The 12,892-nt window shown below is 47.9% G+C and overlaps 1 protein-coding gene across 3 annotated transcripts in view; it reads right to left on the reverse strand.

Annotated features, from left to right (window-relative positions):
- Positions 1-12,892, reverse strand: part of nbeal2 (neurobeachin-like 2) — a 519,702-nt gene that overhangs the window by 75,109 nt on the left and 431,701 nt on the right. For all 3 annotated transcript variants that reach the window (XM_072468153.1, XM_072468151.1, XM_072468152.1), the window contains 4 exons: positions 11,041-11,136; positions 10,253-10,377; positions 9,737-9,877; positions 3,787-3,917 (listed from right to left, as the gene is read on the reverse strand). In XM_072468153.1, coding sequence (XP_072324254.1) covers positions 3,787-3,917; positions 9,737-9,877; positions 10,253-10,377; positions 11,041-11,136 — 493 coding nt within the window. The remainder of the gene's footprint in view (positions 1-3,786; positions 3,918-9,736; positions 9,878-10,252; positions 10,378-11,040; positions 11,137-12,892) is intronic.

Raw genomic sequence — 12,892 nt, forward strand, 5'->3', positions numbered from 1 at the left:
GGAACAATAGGCCTGGTTACAGCAGTGATCGAGCAGGCCTGGCACACAGCAGCAAAATATCCTTTCTTCCCACAGGCCTTGCAGAGTGCGCTCCGCGCCGGGCTGCGCTGCCGGGGGTGCTTTGTCTGTCCGCAGAAGTAGCACTTGGGACCCTCGGGGTTGGCTAGCTGCCGCGCGGCGCAGGCTTGGGGTTGGCTGGGGGGGGGTCGCTGGTAGGGTCCACGATGGGGTGTTTGCTGGTGGTGTCCACGATGTCCAGGAGGGGGCGCCGTGCGGTCGGGGGCGTACGCTTGTACATTACGGGAGGCGACCGTTAGTGAGATTGCGAGTTTCTTGGTCGCCGTGAGGTTGAGGGTAACCCCTTCTAAGAGGCGCTGGCGGATGTACGCCGACCCTACACCCGTAACAAAAGCGTCCCTAATTAGGAGTTCGGAATGTTCAACGGCCGAAACGGCCTGGCAATCGCAGTCCCTCGCCAGGGTGTGCAGGGCATGCCAGAAATCTTCCACAGACCCACCGGGGAGTTGATGCCGTGTGGACAGGAGGTGCCTGGCGTAGAGCTTGTTGGTCTGCTGAGTGTAGTTCTCTTTCAGTAGCGCCATGGCCTCAGCGTAGGTAGGCACGTCCCGGATGAAGGGAAAGATATCGGAGCTCAGCCGCGTATACAGGGGGCGCAATTCTCCGATCGGGAGACTAAGTCCCGACGCCGGAGTGAAAACCGGAGTGTTTCACTCCGGCGTCAGAGGCCACTCCCAGCCCCCTATTCTCCCGCCCCCGGGGGGCTAGGAGCGGCGCCGCGTCATTTACGCGCGCCGGGCCTTGGCGCCGCGTAAAAGTGACGTCGCGTAAATGACGCGACCGGCGGCGCTTAAATTATGTCATCCGCGCATGCGTGGGTTGGCTGGCGCTAACCCATGCATGCGCAGTTGCCGTCCTCCCCGCAAGAAGATGTCGGATGGATCTTGCGGGGCGGCGGAGGAAAGGAGGTCCTCCTTCAGAGAGGCTGCCGATCGGTGGGCACCGATCGCGGGCCAGACCCCTTTTGAGGCCCCCCTCGGTGCAGGAACCTCCCTCTCCCCCCCCCCCCCCACACAGGCCGCCCCCCCCAGCGTTCCCGCGCTGTTCCCGCCGGAAGCAACCAGGTGTGGATGGCGCCGGCGGGAACCTGCCGTATTGGGCAGGCCGCTCGGCCCATCCGTGCCGGAGAATCGCCGCTTGCCCGTTACCAACGGCAAGCGGCGATTCTCCCAGTGGCCAGCCGTGATTCTCGCCGCGCCGGTTTGGGGGGGGGGGTGGGAGAATCGCGTGCGGGTGTCGGGACGGCGTGGCAGGACCCGCGTGGCGCCTGGGCGATTCTCCCACCCGCGTGGGGGGGGGGGGGGAGGAATTCCGCCCAGGATCTGGAGCTTCTGTGCCTCTGAGGGTGGTTCCGACGCTTCTATAAATCTCTGCTTAATAAATTGATGCACTATCAATTATGATGAGATGAGAGTATAGAGTAATCGAGGCTTTATTAAGCAGAGATGTGTAGCCTCCTGCAGCTGCTGCCAAAATGGCTGCAGCTCGGTGAGCACACACATTTATACTCCGCCTACTGGACAGAGCCAGCAGGCTGGGATCTACCCCCGTACCTGTAGTATAGCAGCCTTACCGTATTACATCTTGTATGTGATATGTACAACAGCGGTGACTACCACACCGATCAAAAGCCCTTTCTGCATCCATTGCGATCACTACCTCCACCTCCCTACCTTCCGGGGGCATCATGATCACATTTAACAACATTCTTACATTGGCCAACAACTGCCTAGCCTTAACAAACCCCGTCTGGTCCTCCCCAATAACGTCCAGAACACAATCCTCAATCCTGGAGGACAACATTTTGGCCAGCAGTTTGGCGTCCACATTCAACAGGGATATCAGCCTGTAGGACCCAGACAGCTCCGGGTTCTTGTCCCACTTCAGAATCGGCGAAATCGTGGCCTGTGACATCGTCGGGGGCAGCACCCCTCTTTCCCTTGCCTCATTGAACATCCTCATCAACACCAGCCCCAATATCCCAGAGAACGTTTTATAAAACTCCACTGGGTACCCGTCTGGCCCCAGGGCTTTACCCGACTGCATGGCCTTCAGACCCTCCACTATCTCTTCCAACCCGATCGGGGCCCCCAGCCCTTCTACCCGCTCCCCCTCCACCTTTGGGAAATTCAGCACCCCCCCCCCCCCCCCCCCCCCCAAGAAGTGCCTCATCCCCTCCGGCGCCGTATGGGTTTCGACCGTTCCCTTAAAAGCCCTGCCTCTAGGGTATCCGCATTACTCCTATCGATCTGTAGTATCTCCTTAACCAGTCGGTCCGTCTCTGCCCTGTCCACCTTCTCCCTATGGGCCCGTATCGAGATCAGCTCCCCTCTGACCACCACCATCAGTGCTTCTCAGACCATCGCTGCTGAAATGTCCCCCGTGTCGTTGACCTGCAGGTAGTTCTGTATATATTTCCTCAGCCGCCCGCACACCACTTCGTCAGCCAAAAGTCCCACATCTAACCTCCAGTGCGGGTGCTGGTTACTGTCCTTACTAACCAGCAGGTCAACCCAGTGCGGAGCATGGTCTGAGATTGTGATCGCCGAGTACCCCGTGCCCACCACCCCTGCCAGTAATGCCCTGCTCAAAATGAAGAAATCGATCCGGGAGTACACTTTAAGCACGTGTGAGTAGAAGAAGAACTCCTTCAACCTCGGCTGCCCAAATCTCCATGGATCCACCCCCACCCCCCATCTGCTCCATGAACCTTTTTAGTTCCTTTGCCATTGCTGGCACCCTGCCCGTTTTCGAGCTTGACCGGTCCAAGCCAGGGTCAATAACTGTGTTGAAGTCCCATCCCATGACCAACCTGTGCGAGTCCAGGTCCGCTATCCTCTCCAGCATCCTCTTTATAAACTCCACATCATCCCAATTTGGTGCATACACATTTTCTAATACCACCTGCACCCCCTCCAGTTTCCCACTGACCATAATGTACCGACCTCCCACATCCAAAACTACTCTACCCGCCTCAAACACCACCCACTTATTGATCAGGAACGGGATGCTGAAGTAATGTTGACCTTTCTCAGATCAACTAACTGAACACAGGTCTCAGGCTTTCTAATTCCTGCAGTTTAACGCCACGGCCCAGTGTATTTAACTCAGTCAACCATAGGCCCACTCACTTTCATTTACTCTGTAATGTTAGCCATGGCAGAGCAATAGCATTCTTGCCTCCATGAGTCAGAAGGTTGTTGTGGCTTCAAGTTTTACTCCAGATTCTTCAGAGCATAATCCAGGCTGATATTTCAGTACAATATTGAGGGACTGCTGTCCTATTGGAAATACCTTCTTATGGATGAGATGTTAAACTAAGGTCCAGATTACCCTCTCTGGTGGATGGAAAAGATCCCAAGGCACTTGTCAAAGAAGAGCAAGGGTATTCTCCTTGGGTAAAGTCCTAGCCAACATTTATCCATCAACCTAAATTACTAAAACGGACCATCCGGACACTTAGCTCATTTCTGTTTGTGAGACCATTGCTGTGCACAAATTGACTGTTATTTTTTTCTATGTTACAACAATGACTACATCTAAAATATACTTGATTGGGCATATTGCATTTTGAGCATCCTGAGGTTAGGAATCTTGTTACATATCTTGTCTAATATTTTAGTTACTGTACTGGTATTGGAAGAAAAACAAGTCAATGTTTATGTCAAAAAACTCCGATGCTTCACCTTAAACTGAAGAGCTGCTTACCATTCAGGTTCTCTAGAAATTCCGGGAAGTAGAAGAATTCTGGGGTCAGCTCCTTCACATCTACTGGATTGTCTATCCGGACTTGCCAGGCTGCAGGGATTGAGTGAAACTGACGGTCTGCGCAGTCAAACCTGCAGGACACAAACATTTTAACAGCACAGGAACATGACTGGTGAGGTCAGGCAGGTGGAACAAAACTCAAGATTAGAACTATGTTTAATTGAATTTTGTTTCTCAGAGGTGGAGAAGAGCTTTGAGCACTCCAGTGACTGATGGAAATGAGGCTATGACAGGTGAGGACCTCGAGAGGATTGTTATCACTAAGGAGGTATTGATGGGCAAGCTAATGGGGCTAAAGGTAGACAAGTCTCCTGGCCCTGATGGAATGCATCCCAGAGTGCTAAAAGAGATGGCTAGGTGTTATAACCTGCCTGCTTACCATTGGCTGGGGACTAATGACAATCCCACAATCCTGTGGGAGTATGAGCTTTCCCAATGAGGGGGGCAGAGAAATCATTAGCAGATTCCCTGTATAAATAAAGCTGGCCAGTTTGGAACCAGCAGGAAGGAGTGAGCAGCAAGCGAAGTTGCTGCTGCTGTTGTTGTATATATATATATATATATATATATATATATTGTAAATAAATGTTATTTCTTTGTATCCTTAAAACTCGTGCTGGATTCTTCGTGGCCCTCACAAAACTGGCGATGAGGGTTAAAGTGACTAGCTGTCTACACTGCTGAAGCCACCTCCCTGGATTTTTGTTGGATACAGGTTGGAAGTTGTTTTTTATAACACCATGCCTCTGTATGGACGTTTGGATATTTTTGATGCTGCGCTGGAAAGCTGGAACCATTATGCACAACGGATGCGTTACTATTTCCGGGCAAACAATATCACCGAAAACGAGCGGCAGGTGGTCATATCGCTCACCGCCTGCAGCCCGCATACGTTTGGGGTGATTAGGAGCCTTAAGTAGTCAGCTGCGCCGGACACCAAAATGTTTGATGAACTTGTGAATTTAGTGGGGCAACATTTTAACCCAACCCCGTCCATGATAGTCCAACGTTACCAGTTTAATACTGCTGAGAGGACCCCAGGAGAATCCCTTGCCGACTTTCTATCCAGGCTACACAGGATTGCGGAGTACTGTGACTATGGTGAGACCTTGTCAGAAATGTTATGCGACCGTTTGGTTTGCGGTATTAACAATGCGGCCACCCAGATAAAGTTGTTAGCTGAGCCAACATTGACTTTTCAACAGGCCATTCAAATAGGATTGTCCTGAGAGAGCGCAGAATGAGGAGTGCAGGAGCTACAGGGAATGGAGGCGCAACCCCTTCTGTCTGAAAACATCCCCCCGCACTCCTGTGGTACCTTGGGTGAGGCGACGTCCGGATCGACGCCAGTGGCCGTCGGACATTCCTCCCCGAAGGGAGCCTTCTCCAGAACCAATGGAAGAGGAGCCATGTCCATGTCAGACTTGTAGACGCCGACCCCGTCGCGGACGCCGGTCCTGGGGGCGCCATAGTCCTGTATGGTGGGCAGCATAGACAGCTCGCAGGCGAGGTGCAGGCATTTTTCTCCAAGCTGTCAGAATTCAGCGTGGAAGACGGCATTCTCTTGTGGGGGACGTGTGTGATTGTCCCGGAAAAAGGACAGGAGCTGATACTAAGAGACTTGCACAATGGGCATCCAGGTGTGACCAAAATGAAAATGTTGTCCTGGAGTTATGTCTGGTGGCCAGGCGGTGACTGTGGTAACTCCCGCAGAACTCCTAATGGGCCGGAGACTTCGCACCCGCCTTAGCATGGTTTTCCCGGACTTTGGCGCAAAAGTACACCACACACAAGAACGGCAGGGACATGGTTTTTCTCGGCATCGGCCGATTCGGCAGTTTGCGCCCGGTGACCCAATGTTCGTTCGGAATTTTGCTGGTGGTGCCCAGTGGGTCCCTGGCATAATCTTTCGCCAAACGGGCCCTATATCGTACCAGGTGCAAGCCCAGGTCGTCTCCAGCGCAAACATGTAGACCAGTTCGGTCCAGAAGACTATCCCTTCCAAAGATTCCCTGCCCCCGGAGCTCATTTCTACAGCCACAGAGACAATGGAAAGTAGTCCTCACAATCTTCCTCTGGTGCCTCACTCAAAGCCTGCGCAGGTTGTTACAGGACCGCGTGGAGATAGAGACGCCGAGATGACGGAGGCAGCAGACTCTGACTCCGAGATGGAGACACAGGACGCATCAGAGGGGGAATCCTCGTTCCCACGGGCCGTGGATGTACAACCGTTATGCCATTCATCACGGAAGCGCCGGTCTCTGTCTCGTTACACGCCGCCTGATCCAGCGCCTTGTGCAAATGGTGTCCGACCTGCGGCAAAACGACTCCGACACCTCCTTCGCCAGGGTCTTCGGTGGATTCCTTGGACTTTGTGGGGGGAGGGATGTTATAACCTGCCTGCTTACCATTGGCTGGTGACTAATGACAATCCCACAATCCTGTGGGAGTATGAGCTTCCCCAATGAGGGGGGGGGGGGGGGGGGGGGGGGGGTGGAGAAATCATTAGCAGACTCCCCGTATAAATAAAGCTGGCCAGTTTGGAACCAGCAGGAAGGAGTGAGCAGCAAGCGAAGTTGCTGCTGCTGTTGTATATATATGTTATTGTAAATAAATGTTATTTCTTTGTATCCTTAAAACATGTGCTGGATTCTTCGTGGCCCTCACAAAACTAGGGAAATTGCAAATGCACTAATGATAATTTACCAAAATTCACTAGACTCTGGGGTGGTCCCGGCGGATTGGAAATTAGCAAATGTGACACTACTGTTTAAAAAAGGAGGTAGGCAGAAAGGAGGTAATTATAGGCCAATGAATTTAACTTCGGTAGTAGGGAAGATGCTGGAATCTATCATCAAGGAAGAAATAGCAAGGCACCTGGATGGAAATTGTCCCATTGGGGAGATGCAGCATGGGTTCATAAAGGGCAGGTCGTGCCTAACTAATTTACTGGAATTTTTTGAGGACTTTACCAGTGCGGTAGATAACGGGGAGCCAATGGATGTGGTATCTGGATTTCCAGAAAGCCTTTGACAAGGTGCCACACAAAAGGTTGCTGCATAAGATAAAGATGCATGGCATTAAGGGGAAAGTAGTAGGATGGATAGAGGATTGGTTAATTAATAGAAAGCAAAGAGTGGGGATTAATGGGTGGTTCTCTGGTTGGCAATCAGTAGCTAGTGGTGTCCCTCAGGGATCAGTGTTGGGCCCACAATTGTTCACAATTTACATAGATGATTTGGAGTTGGGGACCAAGGGCGATGTGTCCAAGTTTGCAGACGACACTAAGATGAGTGGTAAAGCAAAAAGTGCAGAGGATACTGGAAGTCTACAGAGGGATTTGGATAGGCTAAGTGAATGGGCTAGGGTCTGGCAGATGGAATACTATGTTGACAAATGTGAGGTTATCCATTTTGGTAGGAATAACAGCAAAAGGGATTATTATTTAAATGGTAAAATATTAAAACATGCTGCTGTGCAGAGACCTGGGTGTGCTAGTGCATGAGGCGCAAAACGTTGTTTACAGGTGCAACTGGTGATTAAGGCGGCAAATGGAATTTTGTCCTTCATTGCTAGAGGGATGGAGTTTAAGATGAGGGAGGTTATGCTGCAATTGTATAAGGTGTTAGTGAGGCCACACCTGGAGTATTGTGTTCAGTTTTGGTCTACTTACTTGAGAAAGGACGTACTGGCACTGGAGGGTGTGCAGAGGAGATTCACTAGGTTAATCCCAGAGCTGAAGGGGTTGGATTATGAGGAGAGGTTGAATAGACTGGGACTGTACTCATTGGAATTTAGAAGGATGAGTGGGGGATCTTATAGAAACATATAAAATTATGAAGGGCGTAGATAGGATAGATGCGGGCAGGTTGTTTCAACTGGCAGGTGAAAGCAGAACTAGGGGGCATAGCCTCAAAATAGAGTAAATTTAGGACTGAGTTTAGGAGGAACTTCTTCACCCAAAGGGTTGTGAATCTATGGAATTCCTTGCCCAGTGAAGCAGCTGAGGCTCCTTCATTAAATGTTTTTAAGATAAAGATAGACAGTTTTTTGAAGAATAAAGGGATTAAGGGTTATGGTGTTCGGGCCGGAAAGTGGAGCTGAGTCCACAAAAGATCAGCCATGATCTCATTGAATGGCGGAGCAGGCCCGAGGGGCCAGCTGGCCTACTCCTGCTCCTAGTTCTTATGTTCTTATGTTGATTTTCCCATTTGGCAATTTTCAGAAAGAGTGTGCCCCCAGGATAAGCTGTGCTGAGAAATAAGGAGCTGCAACGTATTTGATGTGCAATATAGGTGAGAATGTCCAGGACCCTGATTTGCTAAGCATTGCAATCGAGAGCACCAATCTTTGCCGATAAGACCTTATGTGATCTTCATCATGTTTGCATCAAGTACAGGTGAAATGCTGCTACAGTTAAAATTTATAATTCACTATTTGTGTTCATCAAAGTGAATTATGACAATATTGCAAATGGAATACTTTACAGTTTGGGCCTTTTGTTCTGCTAAGGGTAACATTTCCTCTAAACGTCCAGGGCAGATATACCATGGGTTAGATTATTTTTTACATTTCTTGTCTAATATTTTATTTACTGTTCTGGTATTAAAAAAAACAATGTTTAAGATACAAGGTATGCAAGGTATTCAAACAATTCCTCGACAAATATACCACAGGCTAGATGGAGGATAAAGATACCTCTCTGCTATCCCATCAAAGACTCCCAGGAACAGTATAGATTGTTTGCCAGACTAAGATCAATTAACAGTCACAATGATTGAGCCCTGTGACCTTAATTCACAATTTATACAGATCAGCTCAACAATACTGAGGTGCCTAGCTGATTACTGTGGTGTGTATGAAAGAAATTAAGTTCATAGAATCAAAGAATTTACAATGCAGAAGGAGGCCATTCGGCCCATCAAGTCTGCACCAGTCCTTGGAAAGAGCACCCCACCAAAGTCCACATCTCCACCCTATCCCCGTAACCCAGTAACCCCACCTAACCTTTTTGGACACTAAGGGCAATTTATCATGGCCAATCCACCTAACCTGCACATCTTAGGACTGTGTGAGGAAACCGGAGCACCCGGAAGAAACCCACGCAGACACGGGGAGAACGTGCAGACGCCGCACAGACAGTAACTCAGGCCAGGAATCGAACCTGGGACCCTGGAGCTGTGAAGCAACAGTGCTACCCACTGTGCTACCGTGCCGCCCATGGAGATGAAAACATAGTATGCTTTCTTGAACAAAGGACCATACAAGGTCAGGCATCTAAGAAGTATTTGTTTCGAAACAATTTAAGGAGAATGCTTCTCTCCTGAACCCATCCCCAGGAGGAACTTGTTTGAAGCTGCTTAAACTCATCTCACAACAGGACATTGCAGACACTAGAAAGGAGATTTTCATAAGAAGGGGAGTAAGTCATTTAGCCTCTCAAACCTTCTCAGTTATATCATGGCTGATGTGTACTCAAATTCACTTTGCCACTTTTGCTCCAAATCCCTTGATACCCTTACATAACAGTAATCAACCTATATCAGTCTTGGGAGCTCCAATTGACTCATCATCTGCAGCCTTTTGGGAGAGAGTTTCCAGATTTCCACAACATTTGTGGGGGAAAAAGTTGTTTTTACGCTCCCAAATGGCCTGGTTCTAATTTAAGATTGTGTCCTTTTGTTCTGGGATTTTCAACCAGAAAAAAATTGTTTCTCCATCAAATCTTTTTAACGCGATAAACACATCAATCTCATCATCCCTTCAATCAGGCTCTGTGTAAATTCAGTTTCCAGATTATTTTGCAACATGTAGTGCTGCTTAATGTAATCTTCTCCACTCTCGAGTCGTGTTAAAGAGATCCTCCACCTGGCTGAGGATCAGTGCTCACCTGCCACTCTGTAGCTGGATGTGCAGGGTAGTGAAAGGTTCTATCCGGATCATGTAGTGCATGACTCCAGCTGCATTAGAGTAGTGTGTACCATAGTGAAATTTATCAATGTCTCCTGTGGTATCTTCAAAACTCTCATATCTAGGTGAAGAAAGTGGGAGAGTTAATTCTCACCAATATACTGTTCAACACAACTCAGTTCATGCTAACTTAGGCATGATTGAAAAACAGAATTCTCAAGAACCAATAATTATTTACCACAACCCCAAGTTACCGAGAGGAACATTGCTTCTCTTTCATTCAGAAGAACAGGAGAAGGTCATTACACCTCCGCCCCAATCCTGTTCTACCTTTCAGTTGGGCTGATTTGCATCTCAACTCCATTTACCCACTTTTGCTAAAAAATCCCTCGGTAACTTTACCAAAAAAACTTAGGCAGATATTGTTCAATTGGTTAACATGCAGAAAAATGATCTGTGCCAAACAAAAAGTCTGTAAAATTCTCCATTTACTCACTTCTCCTTCACGTCCTTTGCATGCTTATCATTCACCACACCGATGGGTCGGGAGAGGTCCCGGAAGACATTTGGGTTGTCCAGATCCAGTTCCTCAGATGTGTAATCACAGATGATCCATGGGAACTGAGTTAAATAAAATAAAATGCAGCAATGAAAACAAAGCTTTCATCTCCCTCCTCCAGATTTTGATTTGATATGTAAACTAATAAAATTCTGTGACTCAACTTTTCATAATTTGACACAAAGTGGAAGCCTCATTCAGAGGAGCCAAAAAATTGGAACAATGTAGAGGGAGCTTTACTCTGTGCCTGACCTGGTAGTGTTTGATGGGACAGTGTGGAGGGAGCTTTACTCTGTATTTAACCTGTGGTGTAGCTGTCCTACAAATATTTAATGGGACAGGATAAAGAAAGTATCATTCTGTACTGGACTTGCTCTACATTGCTTATTAGGGTAGTGGGACATAGAGGAGGGGGGGGGGGAAGAGTTACTTTGCATATAACCCATATTGTGCCTGCCCTGTGAGTGTCAGATTCTGACATTGGTAGGTTTTCCATCCTTTTAAGTGCCCATGACATTGAGTGAAGATGTACAGTTCCAGAACCTGACTGATACTGACCCTGCCAGTGATACCCATATCCCATAAATGAATATTTAAAAATGAACTGGGACATGAGGACCATTGGAGTAAGATGAAGAGGTACAGAGGCACTCCTTCTCCACTGGCGCCCCCCCCCCCCCCCCCCCCCGCTCCACTTCCATCGGGAATTAGAAGGAATAACTTACCACCGGGTATTGAGACAGATCATTGTAGGTTCTCCCTGCAATGGTGTTGAGTTTCATCAAATATTCAAAGTTGGAGATCTTTCTCTGAACCCATTCCTGAAAGAGAAAAGTATAGTAACCACACAATCAGTAAAATAGGTCACAGGAACTAGCATCTTCAAAGTAAAGCAAGTGGCATAGTATACAAAAGTTAGCAAATCTTCATAAATCTCTGGCTAGATTCCAGCTGAGGTACTGGTCAGAATTTAGTGAGCACTGATAGCCAGTTTGTTTTAACGACTAAATCGGACATCATTACCAAAATCCTAACATGCCAAATTAAACACAAAAATCAGGATGTTTTTCTGAGTTGCCCTGTTCCTCCATGATGCCTTATTGAGAGACCCAGCATGCCATTCATGCAACTGTGTAAAGTTGGGGCATTTAATTAGTTAGGACCCTGTCCATTCAATTGCATATTAATTTTTAACAACACGTCAGCTCTCAATCACTGCCAAACAACTTACCTGGCACTGAACTTTTACTTTTACAACTGTGGAGTCTCACTCCTTTAGATTTTCAATATCGTTAGAAATGTAACATTTTTCAAAAACTCCCTCCTCTCTCTTAACCCATCTTTCTTCCCCTCATTTCATTCTATTTACTGCCCATGATGTTACTTTACACCAACTATTCCAACATCCATTTCCTGGTTTAGTGAGCACAATTCTTCAATCTGTTTGGATGACCATACATGCCATCCCCTACACTGTTCACACAGCTCAAAGGCCCCCAGTAGAGGGCACTGTGACATTTCAGCTCTCCAATGACCATATATTGTAGTGTTGGTGGGCAAGTGTGAGAGCAGTGAACAGTGAGTGCTGTTTGTTCTCTGCAGAATGCAAAATCTAAGCCATTGCATTCAATTCTTTGCACCATACTTTCGTAAGGATGTCAAGGTGTGGAGGAGATTTATTAAAATGATTCCAAAGCTCAGGTACATCAGTTATGGGCAAGTTAAGAGAAGGCAGAGAGGTAAAGGGATGATATAACAGAGCTATTTAAAATTCTGAAAGGTTTTGTTAGAATAAATAAGGAGAAACTGTTTCCACTGGCAGAAGATTCTGGTTAACCAGAGGACACAGATTTAAGCTAGTTGGTGAAAGAACGAAAGAGGCAAAAATGAGATTTTTACTTTAATTGCTGCGAGTTTTTTGATATGGAACAGATTACCCGAAAGGCCGATAAAAACAAATTCAGTAGCAACTTTAGAAAGGAAATTGGATATTTACTTGAAAAAGGAACCATTTTGAGCACAATGGGGAGAGCAGGGAAGTGAGATTAATTGGATGTTATGTTTAATTGCATTTACGGGATGTGGGCATTGCTGGCTAGTCCAGCATTCATTGCCCACCCTAGTAGCCCTTGAGAAGGTACTGGTGTGCTGCTTTGTTGAACAGCTGCAGTCCCCGAGATATAGGTACACCTACAGTGCTGTTAGGAAGGGAATTCCAGGGTGTTGACCCCCAGCGACAGTGAAAGAACAATGATATATTCCAAGTCGGGGTGGTGAGTGACTTGGAGGGAATCTTTCAGGTGGTGGCGTTCCCGGTCCTTCTAGATGGTAGTGGTTGCGGTTTTGGAAGGTGTTGCCGAAGGAGCCTTGGTAAGTTCATGCTCAGCATCTTGTACACACGGCTGCCATGTCGACGGTGGTGGAGGGTTTGAATTTTATGACAGACGTAGCAATCAAGCGGGCTGCTTTGTTCCAGATAATGTCAAGTTCCCTGAAGGTTCTTGGAGCTGCACCCAGTCAGGCAAGTGGAGAGTATTCCATTACACTCCTGGCTTATGCTTTATAGACTGTGGACAG

Source organism: Scyliorhinus torazame, chromosome 11 (genome assembly GCF_047496885.1).
Source record: "Scyliorhinus torazame isolate Kashiwa2021f chromosome 11, sScyTor2.1, whole genome shotgun sequence".
Classification (NCBI taxonomy): Eukaryota; Metazoa; Chordata; class Chondrichthyes; order Carcharhiniformes; family Scyliorhinidae; genus Scyliorhinus; species Scyliorhinus torazame.